Raw genomic sequence first — 25000 nt, forward strand, 5'->3', positions numbered from 1 at the left:
ACGATCTTAGCTGTGATTAAAGAGGATCTAGTGATCCTTTAAGTGGTTGTTGTGGTCAGTGACGAGGTTCTAGAGGACCGCTTGGAGTTTGTCGACGTCTTTGAGAATGTTGTAGATCTAGTTTTGGACCTTTAAACGGTTCTCGTGGACCTTGAGGAGGTTCTGGTGGTTGGGGAGGTTTCAGTGGCCCTGTAGCAGGTCATTTCATTGTATTTTCCCTCTAATGTTGCTTTAATGATGGCACTCTATTCATGTTTTTGTGTCTATTGTGTGATATTGTTATAGATAAGTTAAAACAAACTGTGGTTGACGATTGATAAAATGTGGCTACAAGGAAAATATGCTCACGAAAGCAGGTGGAATTTAAATCAGGGAAGTGGGAAAGTGCAATGCAACTACAAAGAATAGCCCAGCTGTATGCTATTTCTCTACAATAATGTCAAAGCTCAATACATGAAATGAGAAGAAAAAAAGTACAATTTAGAGTTATTATTAAAACAATAAAACTAAGTCTGTCCTGTGACTCCTCATGAGGCACTGCTTCAGTAAAGAGTGTGTTGGTGTGTGTGTGTGTGTGTGTGTGTGTGTGTGTGTGTGTGTGTGTGTGTGTGTGTGTGTGTGTGTGTGTGTGTGTGTGTGTGTGTGTGTGTGTGGATGTGGGTGGATGTGGGTGGCTGGGGTGAGTTTGGGGCAACGCCTTCAGCTGTCACAACACAGGACGCTCTGCACGGACATCAGAGAGCCGCCGCTCTCCGCCTGCCTTCATGTCGACCGCCGCTGTGTTGAATTATTGAACAGCCAAATAAGAAATGGCTGCTGCCTGCTGTCCGTCCACATAATATAAATAAGTGTGTGTGTGTGTGTGTGTGTGTGTGTGTGTGGTCCTGATGTTGATGCATTTGCAGGTCGACATGTCAACCAATACTAACACTGACCGTCTGCTGCTGGCACACATATCGTCCTACATGTTCTAGCATGCATTGCACCTGGGATGCTTTGAAACTCTTCGACCGTCAGAGCAGGAGAAGTACCTGTGACTGATCGATTGACTGATCGACCGATCTGATTGATTTTAATTTGAACAGAATGAACCAGAACGTCGCTCAGCAGAAGCTCAGACCTTCACTTCAGTCCAGTCTTCTGGCTCCGCCCCTTTTGTCCAGCTCCACACCAACATTTACTGGATTCTCTCTTGATCCATGTTCCATCAGACAGGCAGACAGGCAGACAGGCAGACAGACAGACAGACAGACAGGCAGACAGGCAGACAGACAGACAGACAGACAGACAGGCAGACAGACAGACAGACAGATAGGCAGGCAGAGAGACAGACAGAGAGACAGACAGACAGACAGACAGACAGACAGATAGGCAGGCAGAGAGACAGACAGAGAGACAGACAGAGAGACAGACAGACAGTTTTGTATTTAAAAAGAAAACGTCATCATCAGTGAGTCTGTTTTGTTCTTCTCTTCATAAGCAGCAGTTGTGTGAGTGAACTTGTTGGATCGTTGCAGGACGACCTGAATCTGCCAGACGCTGCTGCAGGCTCTATTCTCTCCTCCCTCCCTCCCTCTCTCTCTGTCTCTCTCTCTCTCTCTCTCTGTCTCTCCCTCCCTCCCTCTCTCTGTCTCTCTCTCTCTCTCTGTCTCTCTCTCCCTCCCTCTCTCTGTCTCTCTCTCTCTCTCTCTCTCTCTCTCTCTCTCCCTCCCTCCCTCTCTCTCTCTGTCTCTCTCTCTCCCTCTCTCTCTCTCTCTCTCTCTCTCTCTCTGTCTCTCTCCCTCCCTCCCTCTCTCTGTCTGTCTCTCTCTCTCTCTCTCTCTCTCTCTCTCTCTCTCTCTCTCTCTCTCTGTCTCTCTCCCTCCCTCCCTCTCTCTCTCTCTCTCTCTCTCTCTCTCTCTCTCTCTCTCTCTCTCTCTCTCTCTCTCTCTCTCTCTGTCTCTCTCCCTCCCTCCCTCTCTCTCTCTCTCTCTCTCTCTCTCTCTCTCTCTCTCTCTATCTCTCTCCCTCCCTCTCTCTCTCTCTCTCTCTCTGTCTCTCTCTCTCTCTCTCTCTCTCTGTCTCTCTCTCTCTCCCTCTCTCTGTCTCCCTCCCTCCCTCTCTCTCTCTCTCTCTCTCTCTCTCTCTCTCTGTCTCTCTCCCTCCCTCTCTCTCTCTCTCTCTCTCTCTCTCTCTCTCTCCCTCTCTCTGTCTCCCTCCCTCCCTCTCTCTCTCTCTCTGTCTGTCTGTCTCTCTCCCTCCCTCTCTCCCTCCCTCTCTCTCTTTCTCGTTAACAGCAGCACTTCTCCGGGAGGAAAAAGGTCGTAGAGTTTGAAAAACAGAATGTTGGAAACGGAACACGAGTAAAGAAAACAGAACCGAGAACAGAAACGCAGAAATCATTTTTATACATTGGCATGTTCCATCATCAGCTCCAGCAGATGTGTGAAATGACACTGACCAGGTTTTTAATCTGCAACAGAAAAAGTTAATCATATGAAAACTAGACACAGTTTCCACTCGGCAGGATTGATCTTCTGTGAGAGGGGGGCGCTGTCTGAATGAGGTCATCGCTCTGCACTGGATCAACAACAACAAACAAACTAATTCTGTGTTTTTTCAACTTCCTGCGAGCTCAGACTAATTCTGTCTCTTCTTCTGCACTAAGAATAACTCTCCCCTGTGTGTGTGTGTGTGTGTGTGTGTGTGTGTGTGTGTGTGTGTGTGTGTGTGTGTGTGTGTGTGTGTGTGTGTGTGTGTGTGTGTGTGTGTGTGTGTGTGTGTGTGTGTGTGTGTGTGTGTGTGTGTGTGTGTGTGTGTGTGTGTGTGTGTGTGTGTGTGGTAAAAAGCTGTCAACTCATCAGGACGAGACAAAAGCTTCTAATAAATGAGTAAATGTGGAAATCTCCTCTCTCTCGCTCCTCTTCCTCCTCTTCTTTTCGTCTTCCGAAGATCATACGACAGAATTCCCTGTGAAGTTCCAGTGACGCATTCGTGCACAGATTTAAGGAAGGAGAACGATGGTGTGAGAAGAAGGTTCATTTCTTGTCTTTCATGGCCCGTCAATCTAAATGAGACCAAGAGACACGTCTAAAGTGGCCAGAATAAATTATATCAAATGCCCGAAAAAGAAAAAATTCAAAATGATGAAAATAAACTTCACTTTTAATATTTAAATCTCCAGTGTGTAATATTTAGAAGAACTTTATTCACAGAAGTTAAATCTAGTTCCATGAGCCGGGCCGACCTCCGTGTGAGTCTCCATGTTTCTACCTCATGTTGAATACGGTTGTTGAACTAAACGCTCCAGAATACGTCGCGTTCACGGTGATTTTCAGACGTTGACGGAAACAAGTGTCCCCTGTCGGTCGCTCAGTTGGTTGAAGGTTTGCAACTTTACCACCAGATGGCGCCAGAGAAGTACAAATATTACACACTGGGGCTCTAAGTGATTTTTAAGAATTTTTTTCTCGTCCAGCTCATGAACACATCAGTGAAACACAGTCACATTCATGCCAACTGAACTCTTTGCTAATGGACAAACGTAAACTATGGAATGTTTAAAATCATAAACTGCCGGGTTATGATTATTAACACTCCGACGGCTCGTGTAACTGTAAGTTGTTCCTCTGACTGGGTCCGATCGAGCAGAGGAGTCGTCTTTATTTCAAGTTTATTCTTAAAATACAAAGTGAAAAGAAAATCCTCCATGTTTTTTTCTGATTTCTAACGCCCACGTTCAGATTCCACAGCAGCTGCCGTGAAGACCTCAATCTCCTCCGCACTTTAGCCAAAGTTCAACGTGGTTCAAACCAAGTTTTTTTTACATGATTTATTTTAATAATGGCTGTACTTTATTTTTTTACTGGAACGTCGTTTCCTTGGAAACTGGAACTTTTGTCATGGTGGTTGTAACAAAAGAGAGAATTGTGACCCAGTCACGGTCTTCAGGTTCAGTGAACGGCAGGAACAAATTCTGATTTATGGATTTAATAACATATATTTTTTTACTTTAGGTTTAAAGGGAGCAGATGAATCGGTCACTTTTTAGATCTCGGCGGTTTTTGAAGCGGACACATTTTTGTGTGGTTGTTTTACTTTCATAAATCTCTCCGAGGGTTTTGTGTTGTTCTCTCCTGTCTTTGTTTTCTTTTCTTCTTCGCTGCAGATGGATTGAATGAAACCAAAGTGTGTTTGTGTGTTTCAGGACCTATGCACTGCGGCGGGTGCGTGATGCCTTCAGGGCCAACAGGAAAATAGAGGATCCAAGAACTGTGGAGAGGCTGATGGAGGAGGGACAGCGGACATTGGCACTGATACAGAGACAGGTCTGTCACACACACACACACACACACACACACACACACACACACACACACACACTCACACTGTTTGTAGGCTCAGGCTAACCAGGATGAATAGAATGCAGAGGAACAGCTGTTTACTGACTGCCCCCTCCTGTCTCACACACACACACACACACACACACACATACACACACACACACACACACACACACACACACCCTCATTACCACGGCTGCTCTGGTCTAATCACCTCACTGTCGGTCACTTTGTTCCCATAATGCATCAGCAGACTCTGGGCCAATCCCAGCAGAGGATTGTCTGTCTGCCTTTTTCATCTCACACACACGCACTTAATAATATACGTGTGTGTGTGTCTGTCCCTATTAGCAGACGAACAGTCCGACTGTCAGTCGACTCTTTAAGTCATATTTAATGATCACATTTACATAGTGACACTGAAATGACAACAACACATTTCAAAAAGAAATAAATAAATAACAAACGGATCAAGACGAAGGAGAAAATGGAATAAATCTGAACAACAATCAGATGAAGTGTTTACTGTCACTAAAGAGAGGATATGAAAATACTCAAATAAAACGGTCTCTCTGCAGAAGTTTCTCCAGCTAGCTGGTTTGGCATGCTAGTGACGCGTCTCGTAATACCACTCTGAACCTCAAGAGGCAACAGCGAGTCACTGCGGCGTCCAGTCCGGCCTCAGTCTGAGGGGATGAAGAAGTCGTGACGATGCAGTGTGCACTGTGAGGCCGCGAACGAGGCTTAGGGGGTTATATAAGGTGTAACGCACAAGTGGGGCCGTGTCTCCGAGGCCCCGCCCACACAGACACGCAAACACCGCTCACGACCAATCTGGAGTCAGTGTCAGCTGTCAATCATGGCGTCTCAGCGCCTTGTAAAAGAGCATGAAGGAACGTTAACGGTCGAGATCAGTGAATGAATCTGCTGCTCGTGTCTCTACATCACTGACTGGGAGCTGAAAAAGTTTAGTTCATTCCTAATTGTGTGTGTGTGTGTGTGCAAGTTAGTTAGGGAGTAAAGATGATGGATTGTAGCTGCAGCGCTGCCTCGGTCAGTGGAGGAGAAACCAAACCAGCGTGTTGTGTTTAATGTGTGTGTGTGTGTGTGTGTGTGTGTGTGTGTGTGTGTGTGTGTGTGTGTGTGTGTGTGTGTGTGTGTGTGTGTGTGTGTGTGTGTGTGTGTGTGTGTGTGTGTGTGTGTGTGTGTGTGTGTGTGTGTGTGTGTGTGTGTGAGGGAGAGAGGGAGTTGTGAGCTGCAATGAGATGGAAAGAAAAGACCTGTAAATGTGAATGAAAGAAAGGAAGTAGAGCAGAGAAGAGGAGGAAGTGGACTTGATGAACTGATGTTCTCTCTCACACACACACACACACACACACAGAAACAGAAATACTCTATTTGTAGGACTTTTTAATGTTATGGATTCATTGTGTGTGTGTATGTTGGCGTTAGCCTCTGAAGAGGTGTCACACAGCCTTCGGCCATCTCGGCTCAGTTGAGATGAAGCTGTCGATGGAGCAGCTTCCTGGAGAAGCTGCTCCATCGACAGAATCCCAGCTGCTCCGATCTCGACGTTCAGGTGAAACCACGTGACGGTTTGTGTCGGGGGCGGAGTCAAGCGGAGAACTGGTCAGCGTGAACGAGTCGGTTAAAGACAGTTCATGATGCATTTGTGCTGCTGATTGGTCGGTGTGTGAGAGCGAGAGACGGCAGGTCAAAGAGCGTCGCACATAGCTGTGAACACTAAGTTAGAGCTTCAGGTATCCTCATGAAACTCTGGCTGGATAAATAAAGTTAATACACAGGAGCCCAAATACAACATGTGGGCTGGATCTGTAACTATTCTGCTGCTTCAGCCTGAAGAAACGTCAATACGTGTTTCTGCTGTTGTGTAGTTTCACTCTGGGTATTTATTATTTTTGCCACATAAAGATTTCTATTGTGGTTTCTGTCAGAGAACAATGTTCCAGACACATAATCAGTGACACAGGATTATTCCTCTGCCAGAGTTTCATCAAAGTGTGTGTGTGTGTGTGTGTGTGTGTGTGTGTGTGTGTGTGTGTGTGTGTGTGTGTGTGTGTGTGTGTGTGTGTGTGTGTGTGTGTGTGTGTGTGTGTGTGTGTGTGTGTGTGTGTGTGTGTGTGTGTGTGGTACAGGCTCAGTCTCATGCTTCTCATGCACAATATGGAGCTTCTTTTCTTTTTTGTGGTAACATCGAGCTGGATTTCTCCTGTTATTCGTTCACTCTCAGCGAGAGAAACCAGGGGTTTTTGGAAAGCCTGAACTAGAAGACCAGGCGACACCATGTCTGACGGCCTTCATCCCCTCCTCCTCTTCTTCACCTCACGTCTCCCCCTCCTCTCCTTCTCCTGCTCTTCCTCCACATTTCCATCTGTGGAATATCCCCCAGGCGTGTCCTCCCTCCAGCCCTCAGACATCCCACGCCCTCATCGCCGCTTCCACACCTGACTGCCTCTCGAGCTTAAGACACACACTCACACACACACACACACACACACACACACACACTCACACACCGTATCTGACTACACACTGCAAGAACAGACTATTATAGAGGAGAGAGCTGTTCAGGTGGATAAAGACGAGACGGGTTCTAATCCTCCTCCTCCTCTTCCTCATAAAACATTATACTGAGGCTGTAGCAGGAGAAGTTATTCAGTGCTGGGTTGATATTAACTTTTTAAATGGTTTATGGCAGTTAATACATGAGCAGTGGCATGAATATTGGAAGATGTGGAAAAAAAACGGAACAATTTTGTTGACGTTAAGGTGGATTGTTCCAGAAAGTAGTCTTCGGACTCTTTCACACCTTGTTTTGGTCCGGGCCGTCGGACTTTTGGGTTTTGGTCCGAATCAAAATTGCAGGTGTGAAAGGTTCCTCGGTAGCCTGGCGTATCAGTCTGGAACCTCTCAGTTCATTTTCCATTTTCAAGAGGCGTCTACCGACGGACTCAGGGCAGAACGCCTCTGGACACGTGTGGACCAACAAGAAGTGAGAGCAACGATCATGTGACATCTGTTGAGCGACAGACCAGAGCAGAGAGGACGTGTGTCTGTGACGTCTGTGATGATGATTCCATAACGTCTGTGAACCAGTGTTGTGGCTTTTGTGGGAGAAATGTGAAAAGATCAGGTACTTTTAGTCAAATGCTCGTTCGTCAGCGGCGGCCATCTTGGTTGTTCACTAAAGTCGCTTCTCTCCGCGTCGTGGTATAAACCCCGCCCACTAACAGATAATTGGTTGTGATTGGACCGGCCAGGATTCCAGGAGGAAATGTTCCGACTCTGTCAGTCGATCAGAATGATTGTTTCTTGATTTTCAGATTTTGTAAAGTGAGATGTGATTTTATAGCGTTTTCGTTCCTCAACACGACAACGTGGACGTTACAATATACAGTGAGTTTCATCTGTCGGCTTTTCGTCTATTCTTAGAAATCGGGATCTGATGTAATGATGACTCCACACACACACACACACACACACACAGAAAGATACTGCATGATGAAATTCATTGACTGCAGAAGGCAATGTGATGCAATGACAGAAGTTAGACACAGGAGGAGGAGGAAGAGAAGGTGAAGTGTTTTCTGATCTGGAGGTTTGACGAGGATTTAACGTCTACAGACGCTCTTCATCTTCATCTTCATCTTTATCTCCAGCGTAGACGACAACAACAACCTTGTTGGACTAGCGACAGCAGCGATGATCCAGCATGAGCTTCTCACAGAACCTGTGGTTTAGTTTTATCCTGTGTTATAAACTTGCCAAGAAAAATTCAATATGACAAATTTTCAATATAAGCCAGACACCAGGGGGCGATCGTGACGATTCTGCTTCACTTCAGAGGAGCCGTAATGTCGGCCATCTTTACTTACAGTCGTTGTGTTGAACATTCCCGTGACTAATGTTCCCGAGAACCTTGTTGCTGACGTCTCATCTCCTGTGGACTGAGATAGTTTGTCAGTCTCCGGTGTCAGAGGTCTGTCAGTGGCCGAGAACACAATAAGGATGAGCTCGTTCATGCCTGCACGTGTCTTGTCATGTCTCCTGGATTTCCAAAGATGGCGGACGTAACATCTCACATATTGTCTTTGTTTTGACACTTTTAAATGCTGCGTTTCGTTCGGTTACGGTTCGTTGTGGTTGTTATTGACCGTCGGAAACAAAGGACCCGTGAACCAGACGTCCTCGGCCACATGTGGATCAGAGTCTCCTGAAGTGGACTTTCATCTCATATCTTCTGACTGAAGGACTCGCTCTCCTCTCCACTCATCAGTCTGTTTCTCCTCCAGCAGATTGCCAAACCAGTCCGTCGATTCGTTTCCCTCAAAATCACTTTCTCATTTTCCTCAGTGCGGCCGCATCGAGGTGTGTGTGTGTGTGTGTGTGTGTGTGTGTGTGTGTGTGTGTGTGTGTGTGTGTGTGTGTGTGTGTGTGTGTGTGTGTGTGTGTGTGTGTGTGTGTGTGTGTGTGTGTGTGTGTGTGTGTGTGTGTGTGTGTGTGTGTGTGTGTGTGTGTGTGTGTGTGTGTGTGTGTGTGTGTGTCTTCCTCTCCTTCTCTGTGGCGCTGCCTCAAATTGTGTCAAATCCAATTATTACATTTGATAAAATCCTTCATCAGTCTAAACCAAGTTTAGTTTTCTTCATTCCAAAGTTCCTGGAGTTACAGTGATCAGCTGTTTGTGTTTTTTCTGGGGGGGTTTTGTGGCAGCTTCAAATTTGTCACATCATCGATCAGGAGCTGAGCAGCAGCAGATCTGACATATTGATTATGGATTGTTGTGACAGACTGAAACTAACTCTTATACCTTTCTGGGGGTCGATAAAAAGGAAGCAGCTCGTCATGAAGACGACTAGAGCTGCAACAGTTCATCGATTGATCGTTTAGTAATCGAGCGCTAAATTAATTGCCAACTATTTTGATCATCGTTCAAGTAGTTTTTAAGAAAGAAAAAAGTCATATTCTCTGATTTCAGCTTCTTACATGTGGATATGTTCTGGTTTCTTTGCTGCTCTGTGACAGTGAACTGAAGATCTTTGGTTTGTGAACAAAACGAAACATCGTCTTGGAGTTTGGAAACACGATCCACATTTTTCACCATTTTATGAACCAAACAACTGATCAATTAACTGAGAAAATAATCGACAGATTAATCGATAGTGAGTCAGGTCTGAAGTTCATCACCTCAGAGTTTATCAAACTGAATCAATTCTACATTAATATATCAATTATTATATTATATTATATAATATTATATTATAGAAGGATTTTCTGTCTTGTCTTCCCCCGGATCTGACAAACAAACAAACTGAGAGAGGAAAAAGAACAATCTGGAATTATAAAATAAAAGATGGTGGTGCGTGAATGAGGAAACGGATCAATGGAAGCGTAACAATTTCTAACCAGCTGTCCTCCGTGTCTCCTCCTCCTCTTCCTCCTTTCATCTTCTTCTTCTGCCTCCTCTCTCCGTCTCTCGGAGCGACGGACTGAAACAGGAGATCACAGAGTCTGGCTGCCAGAGAGGGAACTCCACACACACACACACACACACACACACACACACTCTCTCTCTGTGAGTTCCCCTTCATCTCCCTCTTCCTCCCTAATTAATGCACCGAGTGAAAAGACTTGCGGTGAAGAAACTGAAGCGTTTCAGATAAAACCTCCTCGTCACCGTGCGTTTGTGTCTTTCCCGTGTGGGCGTGGCCACGACGACATCGCAGCTTAATCACACTTTAATCACTCTTCTGACTGCACCGCGATCGGCCGACGCCGGGGCCTCGTGCTACAGCAGCTAATTGGCTGCGAGCATGTGAAAAGGGCGGGGCTTTAAAAACATGTTTTATTCATTGTAGCCAACTAAGACGACAAGAGACGAGCAGTCGAGCTCGTTACAGCTGGTGGGTGGGACTTAAGTAAACGGGATTTCCAAGGTCACACTCACTTACACACACACACACACACACACACACACACACACACACACACAGTAACAGGGATGTGTAAATGAATACATCCCGTTGGCCCCTTTTTAAAATGTCTGGCGCTCACACACACACACTAAAGGGAGAGCAGAGGGAGGTTCTCATTGCAGTACTCCTGTGTGTGTGTGTGTGTGTGTGTGTGTGTGTGTGTGTGTGTGTGTGTGTGTGTGTGTGTGTGTGTGTGTGTGTGTGTGTGTGTGTGTGTGTGTGTGTGTGTGTGTGTGTGTGTGTGTGTGTGTGTGTGTGTGTGTGTGTGTGTGTGTGTGTGTGTGTGTGTGTGTGTGTGTGTGTGTGAGCGAGCGAGCGCCCCGCCCCCTTCGTCCAGATCCAGATTCTCTCTTGCTCCGTGTTTCCATCCGGACGTTGTCCTGAACATTGATGTCCTCTGATGTCGCTCTGGATGTTCTCCAGAACTTTTCCTACTCACTCCCCCAAATCCCCAACACAACGTCCAAAAAGTCCATGTGAGAATCTCGTCACGTCCCGCTGCTGAACGTTCCTGGTGTGAAAAAGCGTCGTAGACGGAAAACTCCCGACGTGATGAAAGAAGTTGCTTCGTGCTGCTCGTCAAATGACGAGTTGAAAACTACTTCAACAAACTTAAGAACTCTTTCCATGGACACGAGCAGCGTCGAGTCCCGTCAGTTCCTACAGTTATTCTCACTTTATCTATAACACAACGTCGTGGAGTTCTTTATTACAATTTGGCTCAAAGCCGTTTGGTTCTGCTCCGATTTGTAATTTAAATTGACTCTGGACTGATGGATGGTCGACCGGACGAGAGGAGACAAAGAGAGGGAAAGATCAATATTCTCATATCAGCGTTAATAGACTTGTGCGTTGCCTTGGCGGCGGTGACTTTCCACAGCGATGCCAATAAGGATCCTTCAAATCTCAGCTGAACTGAAACCGTAAGGAGAGAGAGAGAAGACGGAGCAGCAGCAGAAGAACGAGTGAACAAAGTGTAAATCTAATCTCAGTTTATAGACGTTAGTGTCACAAAGTGAAACCATGTTTCTGACACGACTGCTGCAGGAACCTTCAGATTGTCCTTTGTGGAACTCTGTCGCGAATAAACGTGACATCACATCTGTGGGCGGCGTAACCGTCCGTCACGCGACACGCTGTAACCCCCCCCCGTACCCGACGTAGCACCGGAGTCAGCGGTGCTACGTCGGGTACAGTCTGTGAGGTCAGAGACGACGACCAGCTCCTTGATTTCCCTCCGTAGAAGTTCGTAAGATGCTCCTGGAGGATTCCCAGCGAGCGAGTGGACGTCCTGCCTCCCGCTGCTCCACGCACACGCCACAGAACGTTCCGGAGGTTTTCCTGCTGTCGTGAACGCGTCTGACTCAGAACGATCTCATGCTGCGTTCGTCACTTCTTCTGCGTTCATGTCTGAGAGACATGTGTCTTTTATGAAGACACTGGTATTAGAATATAGAATATGTGAAGGATATAATGTAAAGAACAGATGCTTCACTGAGACGTTCCAAACTAAGGTTCTATGGTTTTAGTTCTATCTCTTCCTCTGTGATAGACGAGAGCTGCAGAGAAGACACACTTCGTAAAAAGAGCTGTAAAGATCCTGAACACGTGTGAATCATCGACGAGGAGTCGAGGCCGCTCGGATCAGCAGCGCTCGACACATAGGATGCAGCTGCAGGACGAGGAAGAGGAGGAGGAGGAAGACTGGAAGAGAGTGTGACAGCGGCGTCTCCTTCACACGCCGACACTCAGCAGGACGAACGACGGGAGGCAGGGAGGGACAAACGAGGGAGACGTGGGAGGTTAACGGGAAGAGTGAGCACGGAGAGCTGTAATTGGCCGGATTAGCGTGAAACAAAGCAGCAGGACGTGTTTGACGCAGAGACGCCGTCCTTCGTCCCGCTGAAGTGTCCTTGAGCAAAACGCAGGATCCCTGCGGCGACCGGTGAAGAGGTCCGGCGGATTGAAGTCGCTCTGCGGCGTCGACGAGCCGAACATGAAAACACTGACGACAGACGAAACCGTCAGAGATCAAATCAGTCCACGAAGAGTTTGGTCCAGTTCTGAACGCCTTTTCTGAAGTAGTTGCTTAGTAACAGAAACTCCCTCTGAAGGAGGAACAGCAACGGTGGAACTGTCACTGACAGGAAGTGTTAGCGGCGCTCGTCGTGACTGATGAGAACCAATCAGAGAAGAGAACGCGGGCGTCGTCTGCGTCATCGCGTACAAACTGAAACACACTGACACGTGGACCGGCGGCGTTTTATCACAACAGGCTGGAAAACTCTGGATGCCATGCGTCACCGTAGCAACAAATGATGAGTTTAAAAATTACAGCCTTATCAGTGTGGATGTAGCCCCTCCCCCTTTCTGGTTCATTTTGACACGAACAAACTCTGAGGTTTGTTTCTTCTTCTTCTTATTCTTCTCCTCACTTTTCATCTTCACTTTTATTTTTGGCCGTTGCCACAGATACACTTACCTGGCGGTGTGCGTGCGTGTGTGTGTGTGTGTGTGCGTGCGTGCGTGCGTGCGTGTGGTGACATAAATAACTTGATGGCGTAGTTGTTTTCCCACCTCATTACTCAGGTACAGGCGGTTCACGAATTAAAGAAGAACCCTTAGTGGCGAGTTGAGGAACTGACGTTTCGTAGCTACACTGCAGACAACTGGATTGAAACATGAAATCTTTATGTGATCTGAGAGATTGTGTCCGAACACGACCTGAGTCGAACGCTGTGAGGATTCTTCGTCCTTCGTTTCCTTCCCTCCGCCGCACGACTCTTTTTTTCATGGAGTCGTTCGTCAGACGCTTGAACGCGCAAATAATCAATCACCAGTTTTAATGATCAGCAATCAAGGAGAGAGTCTGGGTACGAATCGGGAGCAAAATTTGTTCGAGTACTATCGATTCCCCAGCATGAAATATTAGAAATAATTGTGATTAAATTCAAAACAACCACGATGTTACTGATAATCTTCTCTCACACTCACACTTATTTCCTGGGAGATTAGTGAAAATGACAAAAACAACAGTCTGACGGTTTGTACCTCCACGTGTACCCGAGTACAAGTACTGTACCTCCACGTGTACCCGAGTACAAGTACTGTACCTCCACGTGTACCCGAGTACAAGTACTGTAGGTATGTGTAAGAGAGAGGTAGAGAGAGGTCATCCCTTTGTTCGTAGTCACAGCCGCAGCAATTTACATGGGGACCAAGCCTCCTCACACCTGATTGGTTGAGAGCCACCCGCCTCCCTCCAACGCCACACTCTGTCCAATCAGGACCACACACACACACACGCGCGCACACACACACACACACACACACACACACACACACACACACACAGAGAGAGAGCAATGGTGGAAGATCAGTTGTTTGTGAGCAGATTGTGCCCCCTGGTGGTGCAGCAGTCACATGACACACTCACACACACACACACTGTCCTCACCGATGAAGATAAAAACGATGCAGCTGTCGTCATACGAGAAACTGTTTTTAACAAGTATTGATCATATTGTTGAGTTACATCAGTGTTTGTGTGTGTTTGCGTGTATGTGCGTGCGTGTGCGTGTGCGTGGGTCATATCTGGTCATTTTCTGAAGATCCTGTGTCTGTACAGGAGAAAAAAAAAATCAATTGTGGACTGTGGTCCACACACACACACACACACACACACACACGGTTGGTACGAACAGTACAGCGACATCACACTCGACCATAATTGGTTCTTCTATTTGGCAACCGAGCAAATATTGACTTAACACAGTGACAAGGGTCTCTGGACATGTAACACACACACACACACACACACACACACACACACACACACACACACACACACACACACACACACACACACACACACACACACACACACACACACACACACACACACACTGTCCTCTAGCCCCACCCTCAGGACAAACTCTGTGTCCCTCTGCAGGTCTCTGTAGGAATGATGTACGAGGCCCAGAAGATCGTGGTGGAGTAACAGAAGGAGGAGGAGGAGGAAGAAGAGGAGGAGGAAGAGGAGGAGGAAGAAGACTGTCCCAGCAAACAACAGGATGTAACCACGGAGACGAATCGCTGCCCTGAGGTCTCGACCAGCTTCCTCCCCGTGTCACGTGACCCGTCACTCTGAGCAGGTGGAGCAGTGAAATGCATTGTGGGAAGTGTAGGTGTTTGTCCGAGCTGCACCGATCACAGTCTTTTAGTTTCCCAACGTCCGTTTGTGACCAACCGATCAGATAATTATTGATCCAGTGTGGCAACAAGAGTCCAATAAACAAAGATGTCGTTTCATCTCTATCTCGATCAGAAGTAGATTAAAGGAAGAGTTTGTATAATTTAACACCATTTAGTTTTTCTGTTCTCGTCTTGTCCTCTGGTTCCTGCAGGGGGCGCTCTGTCTCCTGGAAATCACTACTCAAAACTATTGTTATTTTATATTTTAACGCACAATTAGTTGCTGTTACAGATTATTTTATTGTTCTGTAAAGTTGAGAAGCGAAATGATAAAATAAATTAATCTACGAAGCAAAGTGTTTTAATTTATACGTTTGTTTTTCTCTCAGATGTTGGTGATGACAATCAGAGACTGTATATTAAGACCATCAGTCATTTTTATATCAATTAATGAGAAGCAAAGTGATCAGAAACATGAACACGTGAACAAACATCAGACACAAGAACGACCTCACATGACAGACACATTTATTTAACGTTGATCTGGTTCAGGCCTGTAGACGTAGTGAGCTCAGAGGTGCGTTTGGTGGAGGTGCAGGTGGAGCGGGTCACTGACCACAAGGTTCTAGCGGCTGCTATAAATAGATTTGTCTGTTGACTTGAGGACGAGCACAGTGACCCAGTTCCACACAAAGACACAGACACACTGCAAGATCACGTTGCTCAATCAGAGATCACAGTTTCATCAGACTGACACACACACACACGTCGGGTCTGATAAACGCTTCTTTTTCTTCTGGTTCAGTAAATTATCAGTAACTTATGGATGAAATGAGAAGTCGTAAAACTTTCTCTGAATCCTCCAGGAGGCCGACAGGGAAAGTTGTGGAAGGTGTCTGGAGCAACATCTGCTCACAGTCCGACTTCTATAGAAACAACCGGGGGAGTCGCCCCCTGCTGGTCAGAACAGAGAATACAGGCTTCAGAGTCTACTGATGAGTCAAAGGTCAACAAATGATAGTGGAGAGAATCTAAAGCTGATACTGATCAGATAATGTTTCTCCACCGTGACGTCATGAAGAAGTCAGATAATCACCTCATGCTGATGGCGACATCATTTTATTCGTTGTGGTTTATAATATTTCCAACAACTTCGTCTTTTCCCTCTCTCACTCGCCTGCTAGCTTGCTATTCTGTTTGCTTCATTGGCGTCCATGTTGCGGTTGCATAGCAGCGGCGGTCTCACCTTCCATATGAAGGCTGCATCATAACTCATAACTCTGATGGACGGTGACCTCTGAACTCTGGAACAGCTGTTTGCTCTCAGGCCTCATTTGATCTGAGGACAAGGGGACACAAAGTCTCCGTCAGGCGGCGTTCACGTGTCTTTTGGTTAATTCGAGGTCACGGGATGATTATTTGATTATTACAGGAGAAAACAAACGTTGCCTCTGAGAGATTCATGTGAAATATTCCTGTGGTGTTGACAGACCAAACAGACGCGCTCGGGTTTGTCAACACGACCATTTCCAGAGGCGTCGGACTTCTGAACTTTGGCCGTGACGTGAAGTCGGTGGACCCGTGGCTGCGCTCACGTACAGAATAAATAATAAATGAAACGAAGCAGCTGGAAATCATGGAGGGGCTTAAATGTGAGTGGATCAGAATCAGACTCATCACAGAACCTGTCAGTCAATGTGTCTGATAGTTTTCATGAATTATTCTGTGAAATCAGTGAACTTGTTCCAAAACCTTCCTGGCTCCGCCCCCTTTGTCCTGATCCACCAACATGTCATGGATTCTTTCTTTGATCCACGAGTTCACTGTAAATCTGTTCAGGAGCTTTTCATCCTGCTGACGAGTGAACAAACCAGCAAACAGATAAATGACAAAACCAACAAACAAACCAGTGGAGGAAATAAGCTCAAAAGCACAGAATGTAGTCTCCGCTGGAGGTGGTGACGCAGTGAGGGATCATGGGAGTTGTAGTAAAACAAACCAGTCGTTCCTGTCGAACAAACCTTCGAACCGAGTCGTCAGCGTTGCACGAACACAAAGAAACGAGAGAAGAAGAAGAAGAAAAGATGTGCGAGTTAATTTTTATTTCATATTCACAAACCAAAGAAAACAAGCAGCTGCTGATCAACATCCGGCTTCATGTCTTTCATCTACTCAAGGACAGTTCACAAGCTTCATCCAGAGGTCTCGACCACATCCCACAGTCTTCCTCAGTTAAACATCATCAAAGAGACCGTTTGTTTAAGAGACAGTTTCCACGACTGGGCCCCAAACATCAGGTCAATTATCTTTTATTGTACCACGACGTCATTTTGAAATTGATCCACACCTAACTTTTCCCTTGTCGGCAGACGAAGCTGCAGCCATACGGACTCAGAACATCCAGGAGGAAGAGGAACAGAGACACCGAACGACCCCTGAGGTCAGCTGTTGGCCTGCTGACGTCATCAGACTCAACACAACACACCGTGACGTGTGGAAAACAGCAGCTGCACGTCAGCGCGCTCCTGTCTGCACTGGGGGCGCGTGGAGAGCCTCTTACGCACGGATGGCGAGCCTCTTACGCACGGATGGAGAGCCTCTTACGCACGGATGGAGAGCCTCTTACGCACGACGCACGCCCCGGTCAGGTGTCGTGGAACGCGGCGCCGACGAAGGGCGCGCAGCAGTAACTGAGGGTGTAGTTCTGCCCCGCGTTGTTGTCCCAGAACTCCCCGGCCTCGCTCCTCAGGTACAGGGCGAAGTGCACGGCCGAGCCCGGCTCCATGAAGGGCGGCGTGTACACGGTGAAGGAGAACCGCTCCCCCACGAGGCCCGGCTCGTCCGCGGCCACAACGGCCAGAGCCTGCGCGTCCACGCAGGACATCCAGTTGTTGAAGCTGTACCTCACCCCCACCTCTTTGTCGGCGCAGTGCGTCCACACCCGGATCTGGCCCCGCACGTCGAACTGGGTGACGGTGACCTTCTCCAGACAGACGCGGAGCCGCTGCACTCTGCGCTCCGTGTCCCGGGGCTGCGGGAAGAGGGCGACCAGCCGGTCCGGGGCCAGGCTCGACGTGAAGCTGTGGCACAGGTCGTTCAGCAGCTCCTGCTGCTGCTGCGTCGACGGGAAGCTCCGGTACCGGGACAGAACTTTGCTCGGGATCTGCGGCTCCTCCAGCGAGCTGAAGTGCTTCACGCTGGCCAGGTTCAGCCCCATGGAGTCGGCGAACTTCACCCGCTTCCTCCCGCTGCTCCCGGTGACGGCGTCCAGGAGCAGCGCCGGGCAGGCGGGCAGGGACTTGGCTCTCCGCCGGTCTCTCATGAACCTCTCCAGCTGGGAAGCGTCCGCCTCGTCGTCCAGGTCTCCCCCCTCCTCCCCCTCCCCCTCCTCCAGGCCGTTCTCCGTGGACCGGCCCGGGGAGGGCGCCTCGGCCCCGGTGTGGAGAGGTGAGCGGGACATCTGTGCCCGGCAGCCTGGCGGCCCGTGTGCTGAGTCCCGCAGGAGTCCCGCTGCGGGGCAGCTTGTATCGAGAAGAGACTCCCCCCCCCCCCCCCCCCCGGGGCAACGTGCTGCTGACACCGTCACCAAACACACGCGCGCGCGCACAGTCACGTCAGAAACGTCAGAAACTTCAACCTTCACCTGTTTGTGTTCAACAACAAGAAATATTGTCGGAGAGGGGTCGGATAACTTAATATTCATAATAATATAATTCTATGTGAGTAACGATGACGTCATTTAACCTGATGCATTCCTCACTTACTCTTTACTCTTCATCACTGACTCTTCATCACTGACTCTTTACTCTTCATCACTGACTCTTCATCACTGACTCTTTACTCTTCATCACTGACTCTTCATCACGGACTCTTCATCACTGACTCTTCATCACTGACTCTTTACTCTTCATCACTGACTCTTCATCACTGACTCTTCATCACTTACTCTTTACTCTTCATCACTGACTCTTCATCACTGACTCTTTACTCTTCATCACTGACTCTTCATCACTGACTCTTTACTCTTCATCACTGACTCTTTACTCTTCATCACTGACTCTTCATCACTGACTCTTTACTCTTCATCACTGACTCTTCATCACTGACTCTTTACTCTTCATCACTGACTCTTCATCACTGACTCTTTACTCTTCATCACTGACTCTTCCTCACTGACTCTTTACTCTTCATCACTGACTCTTTACTCTTCATCACTGACTCTTCATCACTGACTCTTTGTTCTTTGGTCGAGTTTGTTACACAGTTTCAAATTGTATGGAGTATTTAAGTAGGACTTGACTAAAAGTACTTGAGTAGGACAAAGTACTTCAAAAATCTGTCTTCACACGTCGTGAGGTTAAAGGAAACGTGACGGAGACTTGATGAGGACGTAGGAAAAGAACCTCCTCCAGTTTTTTACAACATCTCAGAGACAGAGTCAGTTTCTTTCCAGTTTCCTGTTTAAAGACAATCACATAGGAAACATTCAAACATCTCTGTGAGGTGTTGACATGTGACTCCACCAGGTGGCGCCGCAGGTCAGCACCACTTTTATCACCTAAAAAATGAGTCATAATCATTTAATAAACTTAAAGAGTTTTTAAATTCAAACTCAACCCAGAGTGAGAAAATGTTTTTAATCATTATTGTCATTATTATCCATGAATTGGCTCAGTTTAACTTTAACACATTTAATAACATGGTTACTTCTGATCAAAGTAACCACCAAGATGGCCGCTACACAAAGGAGCGGAATTATGGAATCCCATAATCAATAACACCAGATTAACTCTTCATTCATTATCAACTGGATCCGTTTGTCAGTTTCAGGTTCAAACTGCTTCACGAGCTCAGTTGGTTTATAGTTTACCGGCAAACACTTCCCAGCATGCACTGCAACGAGGCTGAAAAGTATTTCCCTGTGTGAACGTGAGGACAGATGATTAACGATGGACGTCATTTTTCATAAACCCATCACCTGGTGCGTCTGCGTCGTTGGAGCCTGATGTTCGTTAATATGAAGATAATCTGATGTGTCAGGAGGAAAACATAACAACAACAACAAAAACAAGGATATTTGCAGAGTTTGGAACAAACATGTTTTACTGCAGAGTCACAGGAAGTGGAGCCAAAACGTTAACGTGAATCTGAAGAGCAGCGACGTGACGACAGGAGGACGGAGAATATGAAATGTTATTACGATTCCGGGGAATCAAACTTCACTCAGGTCACATGACCTCAGTGTCACGTGATGTCATGACCTCAGGGTCACTTGACCTCAGGGTCACTTGACCTCAGGGTCACTTGATGTCACGATGCTCCGACTGCATAATTACAAACTGGTTTACATTCAGCGACAAAGATTTAAAAAGTTACAACTACATATACATCTTCATTTCTACAAGATATTTATGAAAACATCCATATTAAAAAATGTCACAGTGAATTCAACAACTTCATTTACATAATGCCATCTGATTGGTTGGTTAAACAGCGTGAGAATGAACTGTGGGTAATGTAGGACAGAAGCCAACGATTCCTCTAAGGTGGTGGTTGGTCCGCACAGCTGGAAGGAGCCACAGCCTCCGTCCTCTCTGCTATTGGCTGGAGCAGCTGTCTATCACAGGACTGGGGATGTGGCTGCGGTGTGTGTTGATGACATCACTGCTGCAAGTCTGATGACGTCACTCGCTCTCCGCAGTGTAGATGCGGTACATCAGTGTGACGATGGCCGCCATCAGACTGGGAATCAACCAGTTGGTCCACCAGCTGCAACGGAGACGAGAGGTATGTGTGTGTGTGTGTGTGTGTGTGTGTGTGTGTGTGTGTGTGTGTGTGTGTGTGTGTGTGTGTGCGTGCGTGCGTGCGTGCGTGCGTGCGTGCGTGCGTGCGTGCGTGCGTGCGTGCGTGCGTGCGTGCGTGCGTGCGTGTGTACCTGGTCTCCTCCTTCACAATTGTCACTGGTGTTTCCTGTAAAACAGACACACATCAGATTCATCAATACATATATATACATGTATATACAGTCAGTGATCGTCTTTATATACAGTCAGTGATCGTCTTTATATACAGTCAGTGATGGTCTTTATATACAGTCAGTGATCGTCTTTATATACAGTCACTGATCGTCTTTATATACAGTCAGTGATCATCTTTATATACAGTCAGTGATCGTCTTTATATACAGTCACTGATCGTCTTTATATACAGTCAGTGATCATCTTTATATACAGTCAGTGATCGTCTTTATATACAGTCTCTGATCGTCTTTATATACAGTCAGTGATCGTCTTTATATACAGTCTCTGATCGTCTTTATATACAGTCAGTGATCGTCTTTATATACAGTCTCTGATCGTCTTTATATACAGTCAGTGATCGTCTTATATACAGTCACTGATCGTCTTTATATACAGTCACTGATCATCTTTATATACAGTCAGTGATCGTCTTTATATACAGTCTCTGATCATCTTTATATACAGTCAGTGATCGTCTTTATATAGTCAGTGATCGTCTTTATATACAGTCTCTGATCATCTTTATATACAGTCAGTGATCGTCTTTATATAGTCAGTGATCGTCTTTATATAGTCAGTGATCGTCTTTATATAGTCAGTGATCGTCTTTATATACAGTCTCTGATCATCTTTATATACAGTCAGTGATCGTCTTTATATAGTCAGTGATCGTCTTTATATAGTCAGTGATCGTCTTTATATAGTCAGTGATCGTCTTTATATACAGTCTCAGGTGAAAACACGTCAGGTGTCACTTACCACAGGTTCAGCGATCTTGTCTCTGTCGTCCTGCCGACACACACACACAAATACAATTATTTTCATGATTTCAGCTGCATTGAAAGTATCAGTGGACACACACACACACACACACACTGACCGGGTGCAGCTCTCCGATCACCATGCCGAGGGCCATCTCTCTGGCGTCACTGGAGTGTCCGACGTCCTCGAAGCTCTCGGTGGCGTTTCCTCCGGCCTGCTCCCTCAGCACCTCCTCTCCTCCCGGGTGCTGCGCGAGGAAACGACCCGACACATTACAAATGGATCTTCATATGGAAACAGGTGTGTGTGTGTGTGTGTGTGTGTGTGTGTGTGTGTGTGTGTGTGTGTGTGTGTGTGTGTGTGTGTGTGTGTGTGTGTGTGTCTGTGCTGTAAGGTGGTCAATATAAACGACCAAACAACGAAATCGATTGATGGAGAAAGTGAGTAATCTTTAGTCGCAGCCTCTATGTTGTTCTTTTTCTCTGTGGCAAAAAATACTATCTCCTCAAAGGTTCACTGACGTTTTTTCTTCTTCTTCTTTCTGGGCTCTCAACCACATCTCACGGTCTTCACACACGCCACGTTAATGCTGAATGATGAACGGCGTCGGCCTCATCACAGACGAGTCCTGCCAAGGATTCACTTTGTCCCCGAGTGAACCATGACGCCGTCCGGGTTAACTATTGGTCAACACGCCCTCAACCTGGAGCGAATCACCGGCCCCGATCGAGGTGATGGGTCAAAGGTCAGAGAAACTAGGGGAGAGTTCTGAGCCACAAGTCGGCAAACACGGACAACAACGTTTCTTATGATACACGTAGAGATGCAACAGATCAACTGATTAAATAACAGATGGAGATAATAATCACCAGATCAACTGATCAACTCTTCAGCCCGACAGGTTCCTGACTGTCGAGGAATGTTTTTAAATAACATATTGTTATAAATACAGAACAAGCTTCATCTTCCTACATGAAAAAAAGATTAAAAAATTGAATGTTTATTTTCTATTTAACTCTTAATATTTCATGTAAATTCTCTTCATTTATTTTCCTCATTCTCTATTTTTTTTGTGCAATTCGTATGTTTTTATTTACATTTGTTTTTCTGTATAAATTGTAAATTTTTTCATGTGTTTTTTCACCGGAATCTCCATCTCTATCGATCTAAACTAAAATATAGTTTTAAAATCAGTAATCTGTATCGATCTTTAAAAATAAATCCAGTCTCGATCAGACACTATATTCTTTAAATGTAATCAGATACACTAACCTGCATCGTATCTGTTGATTATTGGTTATTGATTATTGGTTGTTGATTATTGGTTATTGGTTGTTGATTGTAGGTTAGTGATTATTGATTATTGGTTATTGATTATTGGTTATTGGTTGTTGGTTAGTGATTATTGGTTATTGATTATTGATTATTGGTTATTGGTTATTGGCCCCCTGGGGCCTCGTTGAAACTGACTTCAGTCTGACCAGACGAATAAAGACATTTACTTTAACTTCTTATGAATATGAAATATGAATATTGTCTTGTGGCGGTTCCTCACCTCTTCCAGGAACCTGGTGACATCGTAGACTTTGTGGTCGATGATGATCCAGGTCGATTTGAACGAGTTCTGCGCCTCGATCTCCTCGAGCCTGAAGAACTTCGTCTCCTCCTCTTCCCCCATCGAGCCGCCGGTCGCGGGTCGGAGGGTCGCGGGTCGGAGGGACGCGGGTCGGAGGGTCGCGGGTCGGAGGCGGGTCGGTGGGACGCGGGTCGGAGGGACGCGGGTCGGAGGGACGCGGGTCGCGGGTCGGAGGGACGCGGGTCGGAGGGACGCGGGTCGGAGGCGGGTCGGAGGGACGCGGGTCGGAGGGACGCGGGTCGGAGGCGGGTCGGAGGGACGCGGGTCGGAGGGACGCGGGTCGGAGGGTCGCGGGTCGGAGGGACGCGGGTCGGAGGGTCGCGGGTCGGAGGCGGGTCGGTGGGACGCGGGTCGGAGGGACGCGGGTCGGAGGGACGCGGGTCGGAGGCGGGTCGGTGGGACGCGGGTCGCGGGTCGGAGGGACGCGGGTCGGAGGGACGCGGGTCGGACGCGGGTCGCGGGTCGCGGGTCGGAGGGACGCGGGTCGGAGGGACGCGGGTCGCGGGTCGGAGGGACGCGGGTCGGAGGGACGCGGGTCGGACGCGGGTCGCGGGTCGCGGGTCGGAGGGACGCGGGTCGGAGGGACGCGGGTCGCGGGTCGGAGGGTCGCGGGTCGCGGGTCGGAGGGACGCGGGTCGGAGGGACGCGGGTCGGATGATCGCACCGCGTCAGTCGGACTCGGGACTCAGCGACAACTTTGAGCCCAGTTTCTCTCTGGAAGTTTCGAGTCACGTCCCGAGTTTCAACGCTGAAAAAAACCTCACCGCTCGTCAAGTTACACGGAGTGAGACACGCGACTTCCGGTCTCTACTTTCTACTTTCCCTACATTTAAAGGGACAGTTCAGTGATTTTGAAGTGGGTTTGTATTGTTACTTATGCATAGTTAACATGTTTCCTTATGGAGATGGTGATCAGTGATGTCAGTTAATGGAGTTTGGAGGAGAAGTGGAAGTAGCGTAAGTCTCAGTCCCACTGTTGCAGAGGGGACCGCCCAAATACCTATTTTTCGCCACATTTTAAAACGTTGCCTTAAAAAAAATGAACATAGCCGTTCAATAGTACAATAAAGGAAATATCTTTCCACTGCTTCAGTTTTCCGCCAGACAGACGTTTACGTTTGCACATTTAAACTCCGTTAAATGACATCTGATCTCCATCTCCATGAGGTGACATATGAACTATGCATAAGTAACTCATACAACCCCACTTCAGAATCACTGAACTGTCCCTTTAATACTGACTCATTCATGTCGCAGCTAAATTACTTCACTTTTAACATCTGTGACCGTGTGTTTCAATGTGTCTGACACTATTCAGGCATTTCACACGAGTTGTGTTGTTCTGAGAACTGCGGAAATCCTTTTTGTGGACTTTATCAATGCTTTATTTTGAAGGGCAACAGTTCGGTTTCCGGTGAGACTGTGATTCTTCTGACGGCATTTCTCAAATATCAGCTCCTGGGGTCCCGCCCCCCCCCCCCCTCTAAGCGCTGCTATTGGTCGTTCGCTGTCCTACCTTTAGACTCGAGGACGTCTCTGATTGGTCGTCGCCCTGTCAATCACCGGTGTTCCTGTGGACGAAGACGTCGAGGCGGAAGTTCCCAAGGAAACCGGTTCGTTGCCGGAGTCAGCGCGTCAGGGCGGGTCGCAGCTCCACACCCACCTGACTCGTGTAACCGGTAACAAACGGAGACGAATCGACAAAATACTCCGGAAAAAAACGTCTTATTTTTCCTTTCCCGGCGTTTTCCCGCCGACTCGAACCCAAAGATCGTCTTTGACACAGTACTGTCACTCCACAGTAGAAAAAAAAGCCCACACCCGGTTTACTGTTTCAAAGATGAACTTCGTCCAGATAAAAAGACACGCAAAGATTGAATATGAAGAAGGTAGAAGATAAATGCGAGGAAAACAAATGAATCTTCATCAGCGTCTCAACATAACAGCTGAGGGTTTGGAACTTTGCACAAAACCTATGTAACTGAATACGTATGTCGTCAGAGTGAGACCTCGTTCCGTTCTCTCCCATCTTTAGCTAAGAGAAGTATTTGCTGTCGTTCAATCTCTTTCCTG

General features: G+C 47.2%; 4 protein-coding genes across 7 annotated transcripts in view; 2 read left to right on the forward strand and 2 right to left on the reverse strand.

The window, feature by feature from the left end:
• The window catches only part of LOC118291188 (LYR motif-containing protein 4A), a 16235-nt gene extending 1370 nt beyond the window's left edge, over positions 1-14865 (forward strand). The window contains exons 2-3 of the mRNA XM_035619228.2: positions 4187-4307; positions 14268-14865. Of these exons, the coding sequence (XP_035475121.1) occupies positions 4187-4307; positions 14268-14315 (169 nt within the window). The 3' untranslated portion in view covers positions 14316-14865. The remainder of the gene's footprint in view (positions 1-4186; positions 4308-14267) is intronic.
• Positions 14866-16589: 1724 nt separating this feature from the next.
• Positions 16590-18035, reverse strand: ppp1r3g (protein phosphatase 1 regulatory subunit 3G). Its single transcript, XM_035619226.2, has one exon. It carries the CDS (start codon positions 17967-17969, stop codon positions 17154-17156), a length of 816 nt encoding a protein of 271 aa, XP_035475119.1. The 5' UTR covers positions 17970-18035; the 3' UTR covers positions 16590-17153.
• Positions 18036-19594: 1559 nt separating this feature from the next.
• On the reverse strand, positions 19595-23059 carry LOC118291187 (cytochrome b5). The gene is made up of 5 exons (XM_035619227.2): positions 22847-23059; positions 21410-21538; positions 21289-21318; positions 20445-20479; positions 19595-20278 (listed from the first exon to the last, which is right to left on the reverse strand). The coding sequence occupies exons 1-5, from the start codon at positions 22967-22969 to the stop codon at positions 20194-20196; spliced, it is 402 nt and encodes a 133-aa protein (XP_035475120.1). The 5' UTR covers positions 22970-23059; the 3' UTR covers positions 19595-20193.
• LOC118291180 (uncharacterized protein C18orf63-like) overlaps positions 21380-25000 on the forward strand; it is a 13676-nt gene continuing 10055 nt past the window's right edge. The window contains exons 1-2 of one of the 4 annotated variants that reach the window (XM_035619201.2): positions 21380-21591; positions 21913-22036. In XM_035619201.2, the coding sequence (XP_035475094.2) occupies positions 22026-22036 (11 nt within the window). In that variant the 5' untranslated portion in view covers positions 21380-21591; positions 21913-22025. Of the gene's footprint in view, positions 21592-21912; positions 22037-24425; positions 24607-24953 lie in introns of those variants that run through there. The other 3 variants (XM_035619204.2, XM_035619202.2, XM_035619203.2) reach the window with 3 other exon arrangements.

Source organism: Scophthalmus maximus, chromosome 21 (assembly GCF_022379125.1).
Source record: "Scophthalmus maximus strain ysfricsl-2021 chromosome 21, ASM2237912v1, whole genome shotgun sequence".
In the NCBI taxonomy this organism is placed as follows: Eukaryota; Metazoa; Chordata; class Actinopteri; order Pleuronectiformes; family Scophthalmidae; genus Scophthalmus; species Scophthalmus maximus.